A 26,269-nucleotide genomic window follows, 5' to 3' on the forward strand; every position below is an offset into this window, starting at 1 on the left:
TATTAGCCATTAATCTCATGGTCTATCTCTGGTTTATTAGCCATTAATCTCTTCATCTTTCTCTGGTTTATTAGCCATTAATCTCATGGTCTTTCTCTGGTTTATTAGCCATTAATCTCTTCATCTTTCTCTGGTTTATTAGCCATTAATCTCTTCATCTTTCTCTGGTTTATTAGCCATTAATCTCATGGTCTTTCTCTGGTTTATTAGCCATTAATCTCTTCATCTTTCACTGGTTTATTAGCCATTAATCTCTTCATCTTTCACTGGTTTATTAGCCATTAATCTCTTCATCTTTCTCTGGTTTATTAGCCATTAATCTCTTCATCTTTCACTGGTTTATCAGCCATTAATCTCTTCATCTTTCTCTGGTTTATTAGCCATTAATCTCTTCATCTTTCTCTGGTTTATTAGCCATTAATCTCTTCATCTTTCTCTGGTTTATTAGCCATTAATCTCTTCATCTTTCACTGGTTTATCAGCCATTAATCTCTTCATCTTTCTCTGGTTTATTAGCCATTAATCTCTTCATCTTTCTCTGGTTTATTAGCCATTAATCTCTTCATCTTTCACTGGTTTATTAGCCATTAATCTCTTCATCTTTCTCTGGTTTATTAGCCATTAATCTCTTCATCTTTCTCTGGTTTATTAGCCATTAATCTCTTCATCTTTCACTGGTTTATTAGCCATTAATCTCTTCATCTTTCACTGGTTTATTAGCCATTAATCTCTTCATCTTTCTCTGGTTTATTAGCCATTCATCTCTTCATCTTTCACTGGTTTATCAGCCATTAATCTCTTCATCTTTCACTGGTTTATTAGCCATTAATCTCTTCATCTTTCACTGGTTTATTAGCCATTAATCTCTTCATCTTTCACTGGTTTATTAGCCATTAATCTCTTCATCTTTCTCTGGTTTATTAGCCATTAATCTCTTCATCTTTCTCTGGTTTATTAGCCATTAATCTCTTCATCTTTCACTGGTTTATTAGCCATTAATCTCTTCATCTTTCACTGGTTTATTAGCCATTAATCTCTTCATCTTTCTCTGGTTTATTAGCCATTAATCTCTTCATCTTTCACTGGTTTATCAGCCATTAATCTCTTCATCTTTCTCTGGTTTATTAGCCATTAATCTCTTCATCTTTCTCTGGTTTATTAGCCATTAATCTCTTCATCTTTCTCTGGTTTATTAGCCATTAATCTCTTCATCTTTCACTGGTTTATCAGCCATTAATCTCTTCATCTTTCTCTGGTTTATTAGCCATTAATCTCTTCATCTTTCTCTGGTTTATTAGCCATTAATCTCTTCATCTTTCTCTGGTTTATTAGCCATTAATCTCATGGTCTTTCTCTGGTTTATTAGCCATTAATCTCTTCATCTTTCTCTGGTTCATTAGCCATTAATCTCATGGTCTTTCTCTGGTTTATTAGCCATTAATCTCTTCATCTTTCTCTGGTTTATTAGCCATTAATCTCTTCATCTTTCACTGGTTTATTAGCCATTAATCTCTTCATCTTTCTCTGGTTTATTAGCCATTAATCTCTTCATCTTTCACTGGTTTATTAGCCATTAATCTCTTGGTGTCTCTCTGGTTTGTTAGCCATTAATCTCATGGTCTCTCTCTGGTTTATTTGCCATTAATCTCTTGGTCTTTCTCTGGTTTATTAGCAATTAATCTCTTCATCTTTCTCTGGTTTATTAGCCATTAATCTCTTCATCTTTCACTGGTTTATTAGCCATTAATCTCTTGGGTCTATCTCTGGTTTATTAGTCATTAATCTCTTGGTCTATCTCTGGTTTATTAGCCATTAATCTTTTGGTCTTTCTCTGTCTTATTAGCCATAAATCTCATGGTCTCTCTCTGGTTTATTAGCCATTAATCTTTTGGTCTTTCTCTGGTTCATTAGCCATTAATCTCTTGGTCTATCTCTGGTTTATTAGCCATTAATCTCTGGGTCTATCTCTGGTTTATTAGTCATTAATCTCTTGGTCTATCTCTGGTTTATTAGCCATTAATCTCTTGGTCCATCTCTGGTTTATTAGCCATTAATCTCATGGTCTCTCTCTGGTTTATTAGCCATTAATCTTTTGGTCTTTCTCTGGTTTATTAGCCATTAATCTCTTGGTCTTTCACTGGTTTATTAGCCATTAATCTCCTGGTCTTTCTGTGGTTTATTAGCCAATAATCTTTTGGTCTTTCTCTGGTTTATTAGTCATTAATCTCTTGGTCTCTCTCTGGTTTATTAGCCATTAATCTCTTGGTCTATCTCTGGTTTATTAGCCATTAATCTCATGGTCTCTCTCTGGTTTATTAGCCATTAATCTTTTGGTCTTTCTCTGGTTCATTAGCCATTAATCTCTTGGTCTTTCACTGGTTTATTAGCCATTAATCTCCTGGTCTTTCTGTGGTTTATTAGCCATTAATCTCTTGGTCTATCTCTGGTTTATTAGCCATTAATCTCTTGGTCTTTCTCTGGTTTATTAGCCATTAATCTCTTGGTCTTTCTCTGGTTTATTAGCCATTAATCTCTTGGTCTTTCTCTGGTTTATTAGCCATTAATCTCTTGGTGTCTCTCTGGTTTGTTAGCCATTAATCTCATGGTCTCTCTCTGGTTTATTAGCCATTAATCTCTTCATCTTTCTCTGGTTTATTAGCCATTAATCTCTTCATCTTTCTCTGGTTTATTAGCCATTAATCTCATGGTCTTTCTCTGGTTTATTAGCCATTAATCTCTTCATCTTTCTCTGGTTCATTAGCCATTAATCTCATGGTCTTTCTCTGGTTTATTAGCCATTAATCTCTTCATCTTTCTCTGGTTTATTAGCCATTAATCTCTTCATCTTTCACTGGTTTATTAGCCATTAATCTCTTCATCTTTCTCTGGTTTATTAGCCATTAATCTCTTCATCTTTCACTGGTTTATTAGCCATTAATCTCTTGGTGTCTCTCTGGTTTGTTAGCCATTAATCTCATGGTCTTTCTCTGGTTCATTAGCCATTAATCTCTTGGTCTTTCACTGGTTTATTAGCCATTAATCTCCTGGTCTTTCTGTGGTTTATTAGCCATTAATCTCTTGGTCTATCTCTGGTTTATTAGCCATTAATCTCTTGGTCTTTCTCTGGTTTATTAGCCATTAATCTCTTGGTCTTTCTCTGGTTTATTAGCCATTAATCTCTTGGTCTTTCTCTGGTTTATTAGCCATTAATCTCTTGGTGTCTCTCTGGTTTGTTAGCCATTAATCTCATGGTCTCTCTCTGGTTTATTAGCCATTAATCTCTTCATCTTTCTCTGGTTTATTAGCCATTAATCTCTTCATCTTTCTCTGGTTTATTAGCCATTAATCTCATGGTCTTTCTCTGGTTTATTAGCCATTAATCTCTTCATCTTTCTCTGGTTCATTAGCCATTAATCTCATGGTCTTTCTCTGGTTTATTAGCCATTAATCTCTTCATCTTTCTCTGGTTTATTAGCCATTAATCTCTTCATCTTTCACTGGTTTATTAGCCATTAATCTCTTCATCTTTCTCTGGTTTATTAGCCATTAATCTCTTCATCTTTCACTGGTTTATTAGCCATTAATCTCTTGGTGTCTCTCTGGTTTGTTAGCCATTAATCTCATGGTCTCTCTCTGGTTTATTTGCCATTAATCTCTTGGTCTTTCTCTGGTTTATTAGCAATTAATCTCTTCATCTTTCTCTGGTTTATTAGCCATTAATCTCTTCATCTTTCACTGGTTTATTAGCCATTAATCTCTTGGGTCTATCTCTGGTTTATTAGTCATTAATCTCTTGGTCTCTCTCTGGTTTATTAGCCATTAATCTTTTGGTCTTTCTCTGGTTCATTAGCCATTAATCTCTTGGTCTATCTCTGGTTTATTAGCCATTAATCTCTGGGTCTATCTCTGGTTTATTAGTCATTAATCTCTTGGTCTATCTCTGGTTTATTAGCCATTAATCTCTTGGTCCATCTCTGGTTTATTAGCCATTAATCTCATGGTCTCTCTCTGGTTTATTAGCCATTAATCTTTTGGTCTTTCTCTGGTTTATTAGCCATTAATCTCTTGGTCTTTCACTGGTTTATTAGCCATTAATCTCCTGGTCTTTCTGTGGTTTATTAGCCATTAATCTTTTGGTCTTTCTCTGGTTTATTAGTCATTAATCTCTTGGTCTCTCTCTGGTTTATTAGCCATTAATCTCTTGGTCTATCTCTGGTTTATTAGCCATTAATCTCATGGTCTCTCTCTGGTTTATTAGCCATTAATCTTTTGGTCTTTCTCTGGTTCATTAGCCATTAATCTCTTGGTCTTTCACTGGTTTATTAGCCATTAATCTCCTGGTCTTTCTGTGGTTTATTAGCCATTAATCTCTTGGTCTATCTCTGGTTTATTAGCCATTAATCTCTTGGTCTTTCTCTGGTTTATTAGCCATTAATCTCTTGGTCTTTCTCTGGTTTATTAGCCATTAATCTCTTGGTCTTTCTCTGGTTTATTAGCCATTAATCTCTTGGTGTCTCTCTGGTTTGTTAGCCATTAATCTCATGGTCTCTCTCTGGTTTATTATCCATTAATCTCTTGGTCTCTCTCTGGTTTATTAGCCATTAATCTCTTGGTCTTTCTCTGGTTTATTAGCCATTAATCTCTTGGTGTCTCTCTGGTTTGTTAGCCATTAATCTCTTGGTCTTTCTCTGGTTTGTTAGCCATTAATCTCATGGTCTCTCTCTGGTTTATTAGCCATTAATCTCTTGGTCTTTCTCTGGTTTATTAGCCATTAATCTCATGGTCTCTCTCTGGTTTATTAGCCATTAATCTTTTGGTCTTTCTCTGGTTTATTAGCCATTAATCTCTTGGTCTTTCACTGGTTAATTAGCCATTAATCTCCTGGTCTTTCTGTGGTTTATTAGCCATTAATCTCTGGGTCTATCTCTGGTTTATTAGTCATTAATCTCTTGGTCTATCTCTGGTTTATTAGCCATTAATCTCTTGGTCTATCTCTGGTTTATTAGCCATTAATCTCATGGTCTCTCTCTGGTTTATTAGCCATTAATCTTTTGGTCTTTCTCTGGTTCATTAGCCATTAATCTCTTGGTCTTTCACTGGTTTATTAGCCATTAATCTCCTGGTCTTTCTGTGGTTTATTAGCCATTAATCTCTTGGTCTATCTCTGGTTTATTAGCCATTAATCTCTTGGTCTTTCTCTGGTTTATTAGCCATTAATCTCTTGGTCTTTCTCTGGTTTATTAGCCATTAATCTCTTGGTCTTTCTCTGGTTTATTAGCCATTAATCTCTTGGTCTTTCTCTGGTTTATTAGCCATTAATCTCTTGGTGTCTCTCTGGTTTGTTAGCCATTAATCTCATGGTCTCTCTCTGGTTTATTAGCCATTAATCTCTTGGTCTTTCTCTGGTTTATTAGCCATTAATCTCTTGGTCTTTCTCTGGTTTATTAGCCATTAATCTCTTGGTGTCTCTCTGGTTTGTTAGCCATTAATCTCATGGTCTCTCTCTGGTTTATTAGCCATTAATCTCTTGGTCTTTCTCTGGTTTATTAGCCATTAATCTCTTGGTCTTTCTCTGGTTTATTAGCCATTAATCTCTTGGTCTTTCTCTGGTTTATTAGCCATTAATCTCTTGGTCTTTCTCTGGTTTATTAGCCATTAATCTCTTGGTCTTTCTCTGGTTTATTAGCCATTAATCTCTTGGTGTCTCTCTGGTTTATTAGCCATTAATCTCTTGGTCTTTCTCTGGTTTATTAGCCATTAATCTCTTGGTCTTTCTCTGGTTTATTAGCCATTAATCTCTTGGTCTTTCTCTGGTTTATTAGCCATTAATCTCTTGGTCTTTCTCTGGTTTATTAGCCATTAATCTCTTGGTCTTTCTCTGGTTTATTAGCCATTAATCTCTTGGTCTCTCTCTGGTGAATCACTCATTTCTCCCCGGCTTAATTGTGTAGTTGGGAATGGAATTTAAGGTTGGTAGCCTTTATGAATGTTCTAGATGACATTTTTGAGTATGTGGTCAGTCTTTATTGTGCTTGGACACAGAGGCCTCTGGAACATTTTGTTCTCTTTATTTTGAAGGAACTGTTGAATACCTGCAGCTGAAGATCAGGATGTTTGGTGCCAAAGTTTTTTTAAGAATATTGGCATCTTTGCAACAAGTGAATAACAGGATAAATCCTGAACGTGCGACACACCCTGGATCCAGCTTTGGCTGTACAAACCTGTCCTGGGTCATCTGCTGTTGCTCCAGTTTATCTAGTGCCACAGTTAGGTATCATTTTTCACTGGTCAGTTAGATAACCATGCTCCCTGGTCAAAGTTATTCAGTTTTCCCTTGTTTATGTGCAGTTAGTTTCTTATTTGTAGTCTATTTACTGTTCCATTTTTAACCAGTGTGTCTCCTTCCTTCTTTTGCTTTTTAAAAACTTATTTTTTAGACTTTTCAGAACCAAAACAGAGCCTGCCTTTTCTCCAAAAGCCTAAATAGTTTTATAAAGAGTAAGATCCTGGACATGATGTGGAGCTTTGATACAATCCAAACGTCTCTTTTTAAACCCAGCGGGCGTGACTGGAGCGGCGGCGGCTCTCTTCAGTTTCTGGTGAAGGTCGGCGTGAAAGAACAAAGCTCTTTCTATTTACTTTATAGTCGCTATCTCATCTCTCTGCTGCCACTTCAAACATTAACATCCTCCTCGCTCCTCTGACTCCCCCCGCACTCATCGGAGCTTCTCCTTCTTTTTTCAAACAGGCTTTGATAATGAGTGAGCTCACCTGTTAATGGGATTATCACAGATTACCAGATTAAATAGGCTTTTCACACAGACCGAGCTGAAGGCCGCTCTCCTCCCAGCAGGCTTTCATCGCCTCGGCTGGAGTGACGGCTGAGGTGAGAGAGCAGCGCTGCAGGTTTAAATTAACAGGATGTGAGGATCAAAACAGAGGAATCAAAGGAGGCAGAGAGACGCTCTCCATCTCCACTGGGTCGTTATTTTTCTTCTTTTATTAATTCATAGTTACTTGTTGACATGTGTGGGGTCTAAACCACTTTAAACACCTGCTGAGATTTTAAAAATCCTCAGTGTGTGCCCTGGTTCCTCTGGTTTTGTTCAGAAAGAAGACGTTATCATTTATATCTATTAAAACTAATGCACAGTTACTGGTTTATACCCCTGGTAATTATGAGCCAATTTAGACGTCATATATGAGACTCAGAGAGGCTGACAGACTAGATTGGACACAGCAGGGTTTCTGCAAAGACATGAAAATAAACCTGCTAGAGCTGCTCAGCATGTGAGATGCCAAAGTGATGATGTGGAAAGACTGGAAGGGTGGCAGTTTGGGCGATAATTGGGTCAAATGATGCAGGAGTTTCCCCAAGGACACTGAGGTTAGGGCCAACGTGGAGTTACACAAGTTTGAGATCAGGTTTTGTGCTGCAACCAAACTAAAAAAAAAAACCTCCTCAAGCAAGCGTTGTGTAAGAATGACCTGAAACTCTTACAACATGGGAAACAGCTTCTGGTAAAACATGAAAACAGAAGCTTACCTCATGCATCTGTTTGGACACTCTTGCAGTCTCAGGATGGAGCAGTTGTGTCCCATTTCATGGGTTGCATCCTTCTGAGGATGCAGTTGAACAATTCCAGGATCCATCTGGTGCATCCTTCTTCGGTCCATCATATCCCAAGATGCAAATTTAAACCTGCAGGCAGATCAGATAATACAAAATCAATACAAGGAAGGTTTTTTCATCTCAGTCAGAAAAATCCTTATAGTCCTGGTAAAACAAGGGGCCTTGAAACTTCATCGTATGTCGGCCAGTTCTGCTGCAGCTGTTGAGGTTACCATGGAGATCAAAGGTTAAGGCAGTAGTTCTTAAAAGGTGTGGCAAGGTACACTGGTGTGCCCTGAGACAAGTCTAGGTGTGCCTCGGGAATCTGTCTGGACCCCTGAAAACCCCAGAGAATGGACCCTCCCCAGCTGTGATTTATTGATGAGTGTGTGTTGGATCAGTAGCATTGGTGCTAGCATCCTGGCTAGCAGTTACCTCATTTGGCAAGCTATTATTGAGTTGAAATAATCATTATTCATGCTACTTTTAACCAAGTTAACCTATTTTTCTACCCATTTTGCCACTAATTTTGTCAACTTAAACTTTTTTTGCTGCTTTTTTGCAATTTTGCAATTTTTTTAAAAATACTTTTGACCCATTTTTTTGCAACTTTTTGGGAACTTTTTGCTACATTTAACCCATTTTTGTTACCTTTTGACAGTTTTTGCCTACTTTTGCTGTTATTTGGACATTTTTTGCCAATTTTTTCATCACTTTTTACCACGTTTTAGCATCTTCAACCCTTTTTTGCCACTTTTCTTCCACTTGTAACCTATTTTGTCAACTTTTTAACACTTTCTACCCATTTTTGCCACCTTCTCGCTCATTTTAACTCACTTTGCCTTTGTTTGGCCACTTTTTTGCCTGATTTTGCCCAATTTTAATCTTTAACCTTTTACAACATTTAACCCTTTTGGCCTCTTGTAACCCATTTCTGCCACCTTTCTGACACTTTCAACATGTTTTGCCACTTTTAACCAATTTTTTGGCCCCTTATGCCAGTTGTTAACCATTTTTGACTTTGTCTTGCCAATTTTTACCCAATTTTGCCATGTTTTACCATCACTTTAAACAACTTTTTCCACCTTTCAGGCACCTTTTGCCCACTTTTGCCACCCCCAGTTGGGTCCCAGAGACCTCTCCCCTTTATCCCCCTTATGGGCCACCTTGACGTTTATATTATTTAAAAAGTCTAGTTTGTATTGATATGAATATGGTGTGCCTTGAGATTTTGGCTTAACCTTAGGTGTGCCTCGTGTGAAAAAAGTTTGCAAACCACTGGGTTAAGGGCGTGCAGGGACAGCTGGTGATGCAAACGAGAAATCCTCTGCAAATCCAACGGTCTCATTTCAAGTTGGCCTGAATGGTGTTCATACTGTAGGCCAGTGTTTCTCAACCTTGGGGGTCGGGACCCCCTTTGGGGTTGCGAGACACTGGGGGGGGGTCATCAGATGCCCTAAAAAAACAAAGAACATATATTTTTTTTAAATTATACTGTTGCCTATTTACTCCAATTTTACCAAATGTTAACCCTTTTTCATCACTTTTTAACACCAATTTTAGCACATTTTTTCCACTTAAAACCCATTTTTGTCCATTTGAAACCCTTTCCATCACTTTTTCTGCCTGTTTTTGTCACTTCTAAACCAGTTCTTGCCACTTTCTGCCTGTTGTTGCCTCTGTTCACCCATTATTGCCTCTGTCAACCGATTTTTCCATCCTTTTGCCCATTTTATCCACAGTTAACCCATTTTTGCCCATTTATATCACTTTTTCATCTCATTCTACCTTATTTCCACCAATTTGTTTTGCACTTTATAGCCATTTCATTCATTTTTTAATAGCCTCTTACCACATTTCATGCTTGTTTTTGCCACTTTAACCCATTTTTTGGTCATTTTTTCCACTTTTATCAAGTTTTGGCCATTTATGTTCTATAAAAATCCAATTTCACTACCTTTTTACCATTTTTAGCCCTAAGGACACATTTCAGCAATTTTAACCCATTTAAATGATGTTTTTAGCAAACGTTTTTTCATCAAAAGAAGGCTAAATGAATAAATAAAGATATTTGTTTGTTGATTAGAGTGGTTATTATTCAGGTCAAATTAAAATATGGTTTTCACAGCTTAGATTTACAGTGGACCGTGGTTTTGCTGACCTCCATGGGCCCCCAGTTTGGCTGGGTCCCAGAGACCTCCCCTATTATAACTCCTTATGGACGGCCTTGTCTCCACACGACTGTTCTTGAATGTTCCTGGCTGTTCAACCACCTTCAGGTCCAGTGGGGGTCACCGGTCTCTGGCACCTTTATTTTGGGGGTCACGGACTGAAAAGGTTGAGAAGCTCTGCTGTGGTCTATGAAGCAGAAGGGTGTCTAGTTGGGTCTAACAGACCAGGGCCGACCCACTCGTCCAACTGACCTGCCCTGAATAATCAGGAGATAACGTGTTTCCCACTCATCACGTCTTTAACCAACAGACACTTTTTTTGTTTCTCTGTTATCGATGTAAACAAATAAAAATCCTCTGGACAGTCATTTATGCTTCTTTAGCCCTGCAGAAAATGAAAGCATCATATTTTTACATTTGTTTACATCTTTAGGGCCTGTGTTCATTAATGTGCTCTGTTCCTTTTAAATAAATATATAAATAATGATAATAATAAGAAGAAGAAGAAAACTGTGGAGTCTGCAGGTGCATTAAATCAGAATATAAATGTTTCAGAAAAACATCTCCAGTATTTCTAGAACAGGCTCAGCTAAAGTTATTTGGGCTCATTTAACATTGCATGAAGGCCGGCTCTTTGCAGGATGCATCCCCCCCAAACGTTACAAAGCTTACATTCTGCTACTTCTATAAGCCCCTGCAGTCTCTGATAATCTTTGTCTCTCTGCAGGCACATGCTGAATGTAACCTGGGAACACAACGACTTCTCCTTCAACAGTAACGGCTACCTGGTGAATCCCTCCATGATCATCATCACTCTGGACAGAGAGAGGCAGTGGGACAAGGTGAGCTTCCTCAGCATGCTAACGCTACCTTCACATGCACTTAAACCAAACACATTTCTGTGTGGAAAAACTAGGGAGGTCATGTAATACTCTACCAGGTGATATGATATGAGAATATGAGGTGATAAAAGACAGTACAACTCAATAATACAATACAATGTACCCTACAATATAATACAGGACCATACCATCAGAGCTGATAAAAGATGAGATAAGGTGAGACGAGATGACACATTACAATACAATACATTGGCATCACTTTTTAACAGCTTTTCTCCCTTTTTGGGTTGTAATCCTGCACATAAAGGAAACAGGAAGTACACTGTTAAGTACATAAAGATTCTCCTCAGTTAAAGACGCTGACAGACGGAGGAGGACGTCAGTTATGAGACTCTCAACAATCACCACAGAGCTCTACTACTGTATCATAGCTAGCAGGTTTACAACAGATGGGACTAAAAGGAGGGGCTGCACGGTGGTGCAGAGGTTAGCGCTGTTGCCTCACAGCAAGAAGGACCCTGGTTTGATTCAGGGTCAGGGCCTTTCTGCACAGAGTTTGCATGTTCTCCCAGTGCATCCGTGGGTTCTCTCCGGGTACTCTGGCTTCCTCCCACCACCAAAAAGAATAGGTGACTCTAAATTGGCCGTAGGTGTGTGAGCGTGCCTGGTTGTCTGTCTCTCTATGTGATTGACTGGCGACCAGTCCAGGGCGTACCCCTCCTCTCGTCCGATAGGCTCCAGCTCCCCTGCGATCCCCAGCGGGATAAGCAGAATGGAAAATGGATGGATGGAACTAAAAGAGCAACACATCTACACAGAGTCTGCATGTCATCGACTCTACTGGACCAAATCAAACCAGCACACAGGAAGAGATTGTTTTTATCTGGGCGACTGAAGAAATAATGAAGAAGGAGGAAACAGCAGAGTCATGAGCGTTTGACTAACGTCTCTGTCTTCATGCTAGCAGCAGTGTTTCATACATCTCTGATCTCTTTGTAAAGACGACAGTCAGAGCTGCACTGACACGACCGACCTGTCAATGAAGGATCTTCTCCTCACACACATTCTCAGTCTGTCACTAGTTCTCCATCTCTTCATAAAACACTTTTATCAGGTAACTGCAGCATCATTCTACTCCACTGTCTCTTTATGTCAGAGACTGAACCTTAGGGTGTGGATGTGATTGGACAGCAGCCTGGAGGGAGCTGTCCTCTAGAGGAATCCTTCAGTAACATAAAGTCAGGTATATAATTATGCTGATGGCACAGACATGCACATGACTGCAAGGTTAAGCAGCTATGTCTCATGGCGCTCATCTTTATTCTTCATAAATCTTATGTTGTCTTGTCTGATGGTCTAAAAGCTCCATTCTGGTCTCATCAGACCAAACTTGGCCATGGAGTCTCCCACAGTCCTTCTGGTGAACTCTAGTCCAGATTGAATCTGAGTTTTCTTCAACAGTGTCTTTCTCTTTGCCACTCTCCCATAAAGCTCTGACCGGTGAAGAACCCGGCCAACAGTTATTGTCTGCAGAGTCTCTCCATCTCAGCTGCTGAAGCTTGGAGCTCCTTCAGAGTAGTCATAGGTGTCTTGGTGTCCTCTCTCACTAGTCTCCTTCTTGCATGCCCACTCAGTGTGTGAGGACGGTCTGATCTAGGCAGATTTACACATGTGACATATTCCTTTATTTCTTCATGATGATTTAACTGAACTCTGGGGGATGTTCAGAGACTTGGAGATGTTTCTGACTTAGACTTTTCAATCACCTTTTCTCTGAGTGTTCTTTTGTCTTCATGGTGTAATGGTAGCCAGGAATACTGACGACTGGACCTTCCAGACACAGGTGTCTTCATACTACAGTCACTGAGACATATTCACTGACCTCAGGTGATCCCCATTCCCCTAACTGTGAGACTACTAGCACCACTTTACAGGAGGCGAATATTTATTCAGTCATTTATTTACGTTACAGATTTTTATTTAATTGATATTACTTTGTAAAAATCTGTTTTCATTTGACATTAAAGAGGGGTTTTTTTGTAAAAAAATTTTGTCAAAAAGCCAAATCATATAGACCACGATTGAATTATTAAACCAATTAAATGGTAAAACAAAAATCGTCCATCTTATACTTCTGCAGAAGCAGAAAAATGCTTGAGCTAATCAGTCAAGGTAGCATCTCCACAACTCTGCAAACTACTAAAACTTTCTTTGGCTTTAGAGCAGTGTGACTCAACCCTGCTCAACCAAAGAGCAACTGTTGAAAAATACATTTGCAAGAGTCACAAACTAAGTGGTGAAAAGTGTCAATTAAAACCAGTTAAAAGTGGCTAAAAGTGGCAAACACTGGGAGAAAAGTGGCAAAAATGGGTGGGAAGTGACCAAATAATGAGTTAAAAAAGTGGCAAAAACGTTGCAAAAAAATTAGTGAAGAGTGGCAAAACAGGAAATAAATAAATATGCAGTGGCAAACTGTGAAAAAAGTGGCAAAAATGGGTGGGAAGTGACTAAAATGGGCAAAAATCAGAATAAAGGTGGAAAAAAATGGGCAAAAAGCATCTTAAAGTGGCAAAATAGGAAACTAGTGGCATTTAATTGCAAAAGGCAGCTTTAATGGGTGAAAAGTGGCAGAAAGTGAAAAAAGTGGCAAAAAAGTGGCAAAAATCTTGATGAAAGAGTCAAAAATGGGCTAAAAGCAGTAAAAATGGAATCAAAGAAGCAAAAAATAGCAAATAAGGGCGATGGAAATATGCAGAGAAAAACAGAGGTTTCCAGTTAAAGCCTACGTGTCAGTTTCGGAAACAAACTGATTTATGTTAATTTCTGAGGTAAAATTTTGTTTTTACAGTTTTCTGGATGAATAATGTTTCAGATTAAGACATTAAAGAGCCACAAATCAGCACAGATGAGCCACATGTGGCTGGCTCTAGAGCCACATACGTTGAGTATCAGTGCTTCAGAGATGCATGATGAAGGCTGCCAGCGTCTGTAAAATAAGGTCTGTCTCTGCAGGGATCCTCTCTGCCATGTTTTAGACCCTAACAGGACAAACAGATCCTGTCAGTGACTTTCATCGGGCTTTTAAATCAGGCACATCTGTGGACGCTGCAGCCATCAAAGCTGTTATTTTAGCCTGTTAAAGAAATGGTTCCTCCTCCTCATTCCTCCAAACTTAAATCAGATAAGGCCGTAGCTGAAACCCACCAGCGCTCCTCTTTTAAACTCTCCAGTCTTCATATTTAAGGCGCTCGCTGTAATGGGATTCTCCCCCAGAGACTCCGTTCAGCAGGTTTTACGACCCGCTCTAAGATCTAAAAGTCAAGGTAACTCGGAGCGATTGAGTGAGAGGATGACAAAAGAGAGTGGCAAGGAAGGAAAGGAGCCCCAGAGGATGATGGGAAGTGTTGCTGTCACTGCTGTTATCCAGGGAGGAGGGTGATAGATGGGACTGAAGCGCTGCTGTTCTCTACCTGCATACCTGCAGGTTGTAAAGGGGAAAAAATGAAAGTAAAATCCTGGAGGAGTTTGGCTTTATATGCACCATGCATCAGGACTGACAGTGATTGCATGTTTCATTTTTCTCGTAGAGCGTTTAAATAAAGTCACCAATAATGTTTCCTCATGACGTCTCTGTGACTTCATCCTCTGCAAACCAGAGGAATTCTTCCTTTTTCCTTGAGGAATGACTATAAAAACCTCCACACTGGAAGAATCCAGAAGGGACGTGATGTTTCTCATCTCAGTGAATTTTCCAGGAATATGAAATTCTAATTGACCTGACCGAGCGCCGTGAGCGGAGCGATGTGTGAACAGCTGGACTGATCAATATGACCGACAGCAGAGAGGAATAACACAACAGTCTGCAGAGATTTGGGATATTTGCTTTTCTTTCCCCTCATCTCTCAGTTGTTATTGAGATGATCCATGCAAGCTGAAGAGGCAGAGAAAAAGCAGGTGCACTCTGGGAAATATCTCACTCAAGAAACTCAGTTTTAATACGTCTTTCCCTGGGCAGGATGAGACATTCATAAGAGGTTTTTTTTCTGATGTTCATGGTGATAGAAAATGGTTTTCTCATCTTTAATTGATCCAGCAAATAAAAGTTTATAGATTTAATTCTGGGAGTGACCGAGAAGATGCAGAGCTACTTCTCTACGACGGAGAAAAATATCCTGCGGATGAAATTTAGATAGGTTTAGTGTATCAAGAGTGAAAGGAAATCCCCTAAAGCTCTCCTCCTGGATGAGCGATGACGACCCGAACCCCTAACAATCAAGAAATTTCCACATTAGAATGAGAAAAGCAGTTTTTGAAATAAGTTTAGATCTTTAGAAAATGACCAAAAAACACTCATTATCTTGGAAAAACAAGATGAAATCACATTTATCTGTCCGCTTCGACCAGGGCTGTCCAAACCTTTTCCTCTGAGGGCCACGTTCAGAAATATACAAGGATGTCAGGGCCACTTTAAAATCCACAAGGTGAGGTGTAGGATATTGATTGAGTCAGAAGCAGGATAAAGGAGGAGCTGGGGTGGAGGTTGGTCAAAAGAGCAGCTTGCAGAGAGAGCAGCAGAGCATGGCGAGGGAAAAGCATGATTGGCCAGTTCGACCTTAGAGGGAATCAGCTGGCCATCAGCTGATATCCATTCCACTGGCTCCGCCCCTGTAATATTATTGGTTCTGCTATTCGCTGATGAAACTTATCAGGGACTACGAGAAAAAGATATTATTATTTTGATTGCCAATATTTTTTCCAGTCTCAGTTTAAAATGAATAAATTCTTCTTGTCAAAATGTTTGTTTACAGAGCTAGCATGGTAGCGCCCTCTTGTGCTGAAACTATGAAGTACAACACAGTGAAGCGAAAGCTTCATGCTCAAATGGGGGTCATATTTCATTTTATTAGAATTTGCTATGGACTCCCCTGGCTTAGACCTTCTGTGCATAATGCTACTTTTGCACATGCACCTACAAATGTCAGACAAACCGCTCCTAAAATCTTCCTGAATGACTCTAATGTCTGCTTCACAGGAAAATGTTTTCATTGAAGAGAGGTGAGGGATGGCAAAGATGGCGGATGCTCTATGAGAGTCGTTCCTTTTATTTGCGTGTGATTATGAACTTTCACAGTTTTAATGAAGGAGCGCAGAAAAACACACTGGCAATTGGAAATATTACGAAGCAGCTTTTTACAAAAGTGCAGAGCTTTTTGGAAAAGCACGTCATTCTACTGTTTACAGAAAACAGAATGAGGCCTACAAAGAAAAGAACACAGTACCTACAGTCAAACATGGAGGAGCTTCAAGGATGTTTTGGGGTTGTTTTGCTGCCTCTGGCACTGGGTGCCTTGACTGTGTGCAAGGAATCATGAAATCTGGAGACTATCAAAACATTTTGGGCCGCAATGTAGGGCCTAGTGTAAGAAGGCTGGGTCTGGGTCAGAGGTCATGGGTGTTCCAGCAGGACAATGACCCCAAACATACTTCAAAAAGCACCAAGAAAGTTTTTTTCAGAGTGGGATGCATGCCAATCTAAGATTAGCCTCCCAACATTGCTGCCTCAATGATGCTGAATTCTCCTGAAAATCTCCTCCTGCATTCACACATCCTCTCACTTCTCGCAGAAAAGTTTTAGGCCAATTGCTGGAAAACCCCTACACAAATTAAGGGTGAAATTCACTCATGCATGCAGCTAACCTTGCAAATGTCTGCACGTTTTGGCTAGATTTGTACATGCATGACTGGAGCAATAACAGTGCAGTGCTTCCTCCTTGACCATGCTTTGTTAAAACAGTTACAACAACCACTAAAGACCTATCATCCTCTATTTAATCACACTGTGCACATTTAAAAAAGCATGAAATGATTTAACAGCTGATTATATTATTGTTTGCATCGGTGCAACCATCTGAAAGATCATGTAACCTCAGCAGGATGTTAAAAAAAGAAGCTGGATGGCTATAGATTGGTGCATTTACTGATCCCAAAGGAAATTCAAGGCTTTAATGAAGTTCATGTCTTTATAATTCATTGCTGCATCCTCCAGCCCAGCACCAGTTAGCATTCAGTGTTGGTGTTTCTCTAATTGGTCCTACTGGTCCTCTGCGACCTCCATCTCTTTATTTCTCTCCCTGATTTTAACGGCACGAGTCAGAGGGTTTAATATGTGAAACGTGCCGCTTAACAGGTCACGGCTTCTTTGCATAAGTGAGCTTGAAATGTTTAATTCCAGACCTTGATTATGCATTGGGTTTGCTTGAACGCTCATTCCCCACACTACACCCAATTAAAATAAGCTAACTGCTAATGTAGCAGGAGGCTGGAATTGCTTCGGTTGTGTTAGATGTGTAATTGCTCTTTCTACATCCCCACTGACCCCAGAATCAATTTCCTGTAAAGTGTTGATGAACTAAAGAGCTCCTTGGTGCAGCGTGTCAGGATGTACAAACAACAGAGACGTGTGATAAGCACATATTCAGAGAGTGGATTGGTCACATTAAGATTTAAGGCTGTGATAGGAGCTGTTTGTGGTCATTTTAATGATGAATGAGTGCTAAAATAGCCAGTATTCTTCACTTTTATTTCCCTTTATGACAGGTTAAATCCTCCTCTGTTTCTCTCCGTGGCCCCTTTAAAGAAGGGTGTCATACATAAACGCTCACCATCTGGACTTTGGTGCAGAGATTTTTCACTGGCTCCTGTTGGCTCACCTCTTCTCTTTCAACACTTACAGGTTGGGAACTACGAGTCGGGCATCCTGCAAATGAGATACCCCGTGTGGCCTCGGTACGGCTCCTACCTGGAGCCGGTGTCGGATTACAGGCATCTGACGGTGGCCACGCTGGAGGAGAGGCCCTTTGTCATCGTGGAGGCGGTGGACCCCTTGACTGGAACATGTGTCAGCAACACCGTGCCCTGCAGACGGCAGTCCAACAAGACCGAGACGTGAGTAAAGCATCAGCAGAGAGCCGCTACAACAGCAGTTTATATCCCGGCCATTGAGACAAGGTCACGTTTGTAAAGTTCACTCTGAAATTTAAATAATCGGCAACTGAGACATCACGAAAGCTTACAAACTATTTGATGTTTCTTTCATGTTAGTATAATCCCAACACCAGATTTTTAAATTTCCATACAGTTCCAGTAAAGATCAAATTACTACGTTGAACACGGAAAAAGTAATACAAGTCCTAGGTGATAACGTTTTTGGAAAAACTCCTGCAGACTGTCTCTATTGCATGAATATAAATACCAAGTTCTGGCTGGGACTTTTCTGGTTTTAGTGATTTAGAAAATGTCGACACGCTACATAACCCTCAAATTCCACATACTCCGTGCAGCGATCTGCATGCAAAGTTCCCTGCAGAGCAAATCGTTCCCTTTCTAGTGTAGTAGTTCTTAACCTTTTCAGCCCACGACCCCCAAAATAAAGGTCCCAGAGACCGGGGAACTCCTCTGTACCTGAAGGTGGTTGATCAGAGTGATAGTCATGAGGAGACAAGGCCGTCCATAAGGAGGGATAAAGGGGGAGGTTTCTGGGACCCAGCCAAACTAGGGGCTCATGGAGGTCAGGAAAACCATGGTCCATTGTAAAGTTAAGCTGTGAAAACCATAATTTATATTTGACTGGAATAATAATCACTCTTATCAAACAAACAAATATCTTTATTTATTCCTTTAGCCTTCTTTAGATGAAAAAACTTTTGTTAAAAAAATTTAAATGGGTTAAAAATTGCTAAAATTTGTTCATAATGGCTAAAAATGATATAAAGGTGGTGAAATTGGATTTTTAAAGAACATAAATAGGTTGAAAGTGGAAAAAATTACCAAAAATGGGTTAAAGTAGCAAAAACGGGCATGAAAAGTGGTGAAAGGCTGTTAAAAAGTGGTTGAAATGACTATAAAGTGCAAAAAAATTGTGGAAATTAGGTGGAATGGGATGAAAAATTGGTATAAACAGGCAAAAATGGGTTAACTGTGGTCAAAATGGGCAAAAGGATGGAAAAAATTGGTTGATAGAGGCAATAATGGGTGAACAGAGGCAACAACAGGCAGAAAGTGGCAAGAACTGGTTTAGAAGTGACAAAAACGGGAACGCAGATGGTCGAGTGGTTTAAGGCGCTACCCAAGTACACGGCCAGCCTGGGTTCAAATCCGGCCCTTTACCGCATGTCTCTCCCCACTCTCTTCCCTGTTTCCAAATCTATCCACTGTCCTTCCTCTATCAAATAAAGGCATGAAAAGCCCCAAAAATAAATCTTGAAAAAAAAGAAGTGACAAAAACAGGCAGAAAGAGATGATGGAAAGGGTTTCAAATGGACAAAATGGGTTTTAACCCTCTGGTACCCCTTGAGCCAAAAATGCACACTGTGTTGTGATTTTTTGAAATAGCTCTGCCCTCTTTCACAATTAATATTATCATGTATTGTATTTTTTTGTTCATTTTTGCACAGTTTTCAAAATTCTGTCCCAGCCACAACAATCAGCCCAACATAAATAAAGTAAACCTTTTTTATAGCGTGAAAATCCACGGTGTGCAGAAAGTCCCCATTGAAACCCATTCAAACCACTTCTGTTTATCTATACACCATTAAGGTATGAATCATGCATTTTCTGGTATCTGGGCTTCATTTGAGAGTTGGGGCTTTACATTTGCACCTGGACCCTTTTTTTACCTAGTGACGTCACTTTTACCATATATGGGCAAGGGCAGGAAATCCATGTTTTTTTCCACTAGATTTCAGTGTTATACTGCCCTCTGCTCCTCTTCTCACTAACTCTCTGAGGTTTCGTTTAAGTGCAGATCAGTGTGTGAGTAGTGCAACAATCAAAAAGGAACTGATCTGCTTTCCATGTAGTATGCTGAAAAAGAAAAGAGAAGAAATAGTGCATTTTCTATCTAAAACTGCAGTGACACCAGGATTAAAACATGGCATTTAAAGGGTTAAAAAATGTTAAATGAATGAGTATTATATAATTCAATAACAATAAAACAATTTTGAAATGTATGATATTTATAACATGATATAAAGGTGTGTGTTTATGCACAGCAGGGTGAAAGACGTGAGTATTTTAGAATAACTGACCTCACAAAAAAAAATAACAATGCATTTCCACCAATAATGCTACTAATCAATGACATACACCAGGCTGCAATAATCAAAAAATAAGTTATTTAATTTTCATGTAGTATCTTTAAAAAAATCAATATGTGTGTGTGTTTTTTTTTGTTTGTTTTGTTTTTGTTTTTGTCAAAAAAATGTTTTACATTACAAACATGGCATTCAAAGGGTTAAAACATATGACAGTTATTGAGTATTTGGTATTTTTGTTAATGGCACAAATTGACCAAACAAGGAAAAAAATACTATCAAAAATAAATTTAACTTTTTTTATTTACAGTTATAACCCCCCAGTGCATTTTTGGCTCAGTAGGAGGAAAATGAGGCAGCAATTTGTAGGGATACCAGAGGGTTACGTGGACAAAATGTGCTGAAAATGGCAGAACTGGTGTTAAAAAGTGATGAAAAAGGGTTAACATTTGGTAAAATTGGTGTAAAGTGGTAACAGCGTAATTTTAAAAATTCTTAGTTTTTTTAGGCTTCTGGCGACCCCCTCTCAGTGTGTCCCGGCCCCCAGGGTTGAGAACCCCTGTTCACTACAGTCCATCTCTGGTGCATCTCTAAAGTACATGCCAAGTCTATCTCTGGTGCCGGCTGCTGCCCAAACACGTCAGTCCACACAGAGCACACTGATCTTAACAGGACAGGGAGCATGTAAAGCATCCATTCAACTTCAAAATGCAACACAATGCACAGTCATCATTCAGTCAGAGGGTCAAAGGTAACACGGTGATGAACTGGCACAGGAAAAACCACATTGTGTCTGGAAACACAAATCTTTGAATTGCCCTGATTCATGGAGTGATAGAAGTAAATGGAGAGGTCATTCTGAGGATTTCTCCCCAGTTTCTCCAAATTAAAGCTCATGTAGAGGACATTAAGTCAGAGAGTTCTCTGCCAGCCTTCTTGATATCCCGCTACGGTCCCACATGACTCTCACATGTTAACACGCTCAGCTTAATTGATTTCATATCCAACTTGAGAGTGCCATTAGGTGTGAGATTAAGAGGCTCTTCCCCTGCCATTAGCCCCAGCATGGCGTCTTATCACTCAATGAGGTGAGATACTCATTAGACCGCTCGGCCAGAGTGCAATATCCCAGGGATCACCTGCGACCCAATCAGGAAAATATATGCGCTGCATGGCGGGGTATCAATTAGACGGGACAATTAGGCCGTGTCATCAATCCTCAACACCTACGGACTGATATCGGTGTTCATTAGTGGAGGAGAGGAGCGCCGGCCATTACCCATCACTGACAATAGTGTTAACGAGACGAGGGGCCCCCGAAGATGGAGATCAGGTCCCTTCAGTGGGACCACGGCGTGGCTTTATCGCTCATGCTGACCGTTTCATACCGACACTGGAAGAGGAGCGGTCCCCCATGTTAGAAAATGGCACCAAGATCCAAAGTAGAAGGAGATAAAGTCGATAAGAGGTTCAATGAAGCAATCTGCATGCTGGTCAGCGGAGACATTGGCTGATGAATAATGCAGTAAAGGTGAGAGGAAGAAGCCTCAGCGTGCTTTCAACAGTCACTCTGGAGACAGATGTTTGTCTGTAGCCAGACTGTGGCTGCAGCTGTAGGTCACTGTCTTTAATTTGGCTTTTTTTAGTTTGTTTCCACAAACAAAGAGTAACTCTGGAAAAAACTATCCCCCAGATTTCCCTGTGTAGTTCTGCAGCACATCTGCACATGTGATGTGATATTATATATCCTTTAAATCCTGTTGAATCATATTGTAATTTTAAGCCTGACCTGTCTCTCCTCTTAAGAACAAACTATGGCCTCACAAGACACGTTCACATTTGCACCATCCGTACCATGTTACACTGTGATGCTGCAGTCGGTGCGTGCCATTCTCAAAGTGACGCTGAGTATTTGTGTCCCCACAGCCTTGATGCATGCTCTTTTTTAAGCTAACAACCTAAAGCTTTCCTGCAGCTATCAATGCAAACAGCTCAGCTCCACGTCAGGTCTGTCTAAAGTGGAAGTCATTGGTCATGCAGGTTGTCCTGTCCAATCCCTCAGCCTCCTTTCAGTGCCATACATTCAGCCCGCCAGGCAGACCATCTGTGTTCTTCCCTCATCCGTCTGCAGAGAGGCCTGACACGAAGCCACCAGAGCCCGGCTCAGACTAAAGCAGCCCAAAGCAGTTAGCTCGACATATTCCCTCTGAGTCGGCCGTTCCTCCAGTGGAATCAGAAATATCCAAAGCTTCCTCTCCGCTTTTAGACCGCTGATGGACTCGTCTCCCTCACTGGCATAGATTAATTTAGAGACAATACCCTGGTGAGCGCTGGTATTGACCTGGGAAGATAATGTCATCATAGATTAGCTGCTTTCAGAGGGAGTTAGATCATAAAGTGATTAAAGTCAAGCTGAGAGCAGGGAGGAATGAGCTCCCATGAGCCTCAGCGCAACAGGATAGAAGACATGGAACCAGAGAGCCACACTTAGAAACTTCAAACTGTCAGGATTCCCAGGACTATAGTTTAGAATAAAGATGCTTGTGATTTTTGGTGTCTGTGAGGGGCTTCTTCACTCGCTGACCACCTCATAAGACTGGAACATCAGCTTTAAGAGTCTCAGTTTTACTGACAGGGGCACAAACATCTTGATCCAAGCAGCAGCATTATTCTAAGACTGACCACACTCTGAGTAAATAACCTCACACTCGATTCTGCAGCAACTCCCACAGCCCCACTTGAAGCTCTTGGCAGGCATCTTGGAGCCCAGCCTTGAACCCTGGCAGCTGGTGAGACGGGGGATGTTGGGACCGCCGTGTTTACCCTCGGTCTGCAGCGGCCGCCTCGTTTCTCTCCAAAGTGTTCATTTGTTTCAGTTTGTTGTGGTCGGGCTCGGTCTGTTCGTCTCATTGCCTCCCGGTCCTAATGTGTGGGTGCAGAGTCCGTTAGAGTGAAGGACTGGGGGGTAGAGGAGGGGGTCAGGGGTGACGTGTCATTAGCGCTCTCTGCATCTCGCCCATGGCTCGCTGGTTCACCGCCACATCTCCTCACACGGACTCTGAGATGTGTTTGTTCTGGATCCTCCATGGCAGACCTCGGACTGTGGCCTTCCTGATGAATGCAGGGAAAGATCCCAGGATGCTTTGGCAGTTGCTTGGAGGGTTAAAGAAGGACACTTAAAAGCAGTAGCTTAGAGGTCTGAACAGCTTTTCTCCCTCATGATTTAAAATTCTAACCCGACACAACAGGCGGACTGTTCTACATCTGTATTTCACATCCATGTGGGCAACACCCCATGCACGGTGTTTGGGAAAGGCCGAACCTTCAGATTAAAACTCAGAGGCTGACTGGATGAACGCTCTGTCAGTCACGCTTACTTTAGACCACTTGAGCAGTGGTGCTCTGCTGGTCTAGCCTTGGGACCCTCCACATGTTCCATATTACAAATGGTGACCCATATTTCTGATGAGTTTGTCCATCAGATGGCGCTGTTTGAACCCTATATAGAAATGGGATAGACAAAGACACTGATGAATTTAGATATATGAAGAGTAAAGAGTCCTTGAAAGTATTATCGAAGATTCCTGAAAGTTTTTGGGGGGAAAACCCAAATAAAATCCACAAAACTATATCGGAAAATTCCCTAAATCTCCCTTTGAAAACTCTTGAAATACAACAGCAGAAGATTGGGGAAAATCCTTGTGAAATGTTCTTAAAATTAGAAGGAAAAGTCCCAGAGAAGAGTTGCAAAAGTTCAGTGGAAATGCCCTTAAAAAATTAAGTAAAACTCCTGAACCTTCATGGGAAAACTTCCTCAAGTTTCATTAAAAATTAAGGAAAAAAATACTACAAGTGGTAAAAATATACAAATCTTTGCTGTCAAAAGCTGGACTATGGACTAATGGACTAAAATCACTTAAAAGATCCGCAGAAAAACTCGCGACCCATTTTTGGGTCCCGAACCACCAGTTGAGAACCACTGCATTAGAGTGACCGAACGTGACATAGTAGGTGTTCACTAACCTCACAAAGCAGATAGATTTGCCAGACTCAGGAAAATCCATCTTGAAAAACTCCAGTCTAGAACATTTGTGCAGAACCGAACACTGATGGACCAATCAGCTTTGTTTAAGGAGAATGAGGCGGTAACTGTGGGCGGGGTTTAGTTGTACTAGCAGGGCTTGACATTCACGCCTGCCAACTAGCCAAATGCGACTGGATTTCAGCCGTGGCGGGTAGCAGCGTGACTCTAACTGGCCACGATGGCGGGTTGAATTTATCAGTGTCACAACTTCTGACCGTGCTTGTCTGTTAGCCCGTATGATTTTTAGGCTCGTTACAGAGAGGCCGTCCGGCACATAAAGGCTCAAATTTCCCTTCAACGTGACTGAAGTGTCTGGTCCCTTTATTTGTGCGCTTTTATGCAGCGCTGATGCTGTATGATACACATAAACGCCACACTCACACACATAAACTGACACACACTCGCACTTGGGTGTTCGTAATGTAGACGGAAGGCTTCTATGTGTGTGTGTGTGTGTGTGTGTGTGTGTGTGTGTGTGCTCCTGCTGTGTGTCTCTGTCACTCGTGCGAGCCAGGGTGTGCAGTGTTTAATACTCCATCTACATTCTTTTTTTTAAAGACGAGAAAAACTCTGAACATCAGCGCAGACTTTAAAAGTTATTGAAACCTTTTAAACGTTTGTATATTCAGAGTATAATTATAAGTTTGCCATACATCGATGATTAACGGATATAAGAGACGAGAAAAACTCTGAAACTTTAAATCAGTTCACTGAGGCAGTGAGAGACAGAGGCAGAAGGATTAAAGTCTGTAACTGATCATTTAGGAGTCTAAGAGAATTCAACTAAACAGTGATTTTTTTTCTTCTTATATTATACATCAGTTGTTTAATGTTCTCCAAATGTGAGCTTTGACTCTTCATGACTCTCTAACAGTGAAGTATGACACATATCGCTGTAGTGTGCTGTGTACAGGGAGAAGTGCTTCATTAAGAGGAGAGCTCATATTGATCATATTGATCACGTGAGCATGTGTGTCATGTCATACCCTTTGTACATAATTCAGCATATAGCTCATAGTTTCAAAACACCAAAATTGTGGCTAGTGGAAATACCGAGTGGCTAGTAAGTTTGCAGAACACTAGCCACTGTGGCTGGTGAGCAAAAAAGTTAATATCAAGCCCTGTGTACTAGCCATTTGCAATGGCTGCCTCCGGTGTGGTGATCAGCTGGGATGTAGCTGTTAGAAAGCAGCAGTTTAATCAGAACTGGACCACTAAAACAACAGCATAGAGCAGGGCTGTCCAGACTTTCTCCTCTCAGGGCCACTCACAGAATTATACAAGGATGTCTGGACCACTTTAAAATCCACAAGGCGAGGTGTATGACATCGATTGAGTCAGAAGCAGGATAAAGGAGGAGCTGGGGTGGAGGAAGGCTGCAAGAGCAGCTTGCAGAGAGGAACTTATATCAGGCAGCATGAGAGCGATTGGGCAAATCAGCTGGCTGTCTGCTGATAAAGGGCTTTGTTAGATCAGCTGATCGGGGCGGAGCTCGACTCTGTGGCCTGTCTGTACAATTTCCAGGTTTTTGGGGATGCCAATCAGATTTCAGGGGATCCTGTTTGGCCCCGAGCTGCCACTGGCTCCGCCCCTGGAATATTATTGGTTCTGCTATTTGCTGCTGAAACTAGAAAACAAGATATGATTATTTTGGTTGCCAGTATTTTTACCATGTACAGTGTTGTCTCAGTTTAAAATCAATAAATTCTTCTAGTCAAAATGTTTGTTTACAGAATTAGCATGGTAGCACCCACCGTCTTGTGCTGAAACTATGAAGTACAATACAGTCAAGTATTCACCAAGAAGCCCCGCCATTAACAATCTAGGACAGCCGTAGCCCGTCAGCTCAAGAGCAGCACATGCTCAGAATGTCATGAACATGACGGACAGAACGTTCCTCCAATCACCATACAGGACTTTTCTGAAAAGTCCTGTCCTTCCCAAACGCTCTCTATGGGAGTTTTCCAAGATGAATGTAAAATATATCCATGCAGTGGAGATAATGTTGGCCAGAGTCGGGTACAGGATTGTTCACTATCTGTGGAGCCAGTTGGTGAATAAACTCATGCTGAGGCTCGTCAGGAGAAGAGTACAAACATATTTTCCTGTAAAATGTTCCAGTGTGGGTCCAACCATGCCTGTAGCCCCGCCTCTTTCTCCTCTAATGAGGTGTTTCTCAACCTTAGGGTCGGGACCCCTTGGGGTTGCGGGACACTGAGAGGGCGTCGCTGGATGCCTTAAAAAAACTAAGAGCATTTTTTGAAAATATGCTGTTGCCTATTTACACAAATTTTACCAAATTTTAACCCTTTTTCATCACTTTTTAATACCAATTTTGCCCATTTTAGCACTTTTTTCCAATTAAACCCATTTTTTGTCAATTTGAAACCCTTTCCATCACTTTTTCTGCCTGTTTTTGCCACATTTAAACCAACTTTTGCCACTTTCTGCCTGTTGTTGCCTCTGTT

General features: G+C 40.6%; 1 protein-coding gene across 1 annotated transcript in view; it reads left to right on the forward strand.

Moving 5' to 3' along the window:
* The window catches only part of grin2ca (glutamate receptor, ionotropic, N-methyl D-aspartate 2Ca), a 100,563-nt gene that overhangs the window by 41,960 nt on the left and 32,334 nt on the right, over window positions 1-26,269 (forward strand). The window contains exons 4-5 of the mRNA XM_041778035.1: window positions 10,511-10,625; window positions 17,359-17,570. Of these exons, the coding sequence (XP_041633969.1) occupies window positions 10,511-10,625; window positions 17,359-17,570 (327 nt within the window). The remainder of the gene's footprint in view (window positions 1-10,510; window positions 10,626-17,358; window positions 17,571-26,269) is intronic.

The sequence above is a fragment of the Cheilinus undulatus genome, linkage group 21 (assembly GCF_018320785.1).
Source record: "Cheilinus undulatus linkage group 21, ASM1832078v1, whole genome shotgun sequence".
Taxonomy (NCBI): domain Eukaryota; kingdom Metazoa; phylum Chordata; class Actinopteri; order Labriformes; family Labridae; genus Cheilinus; species Cheilinus undulatus.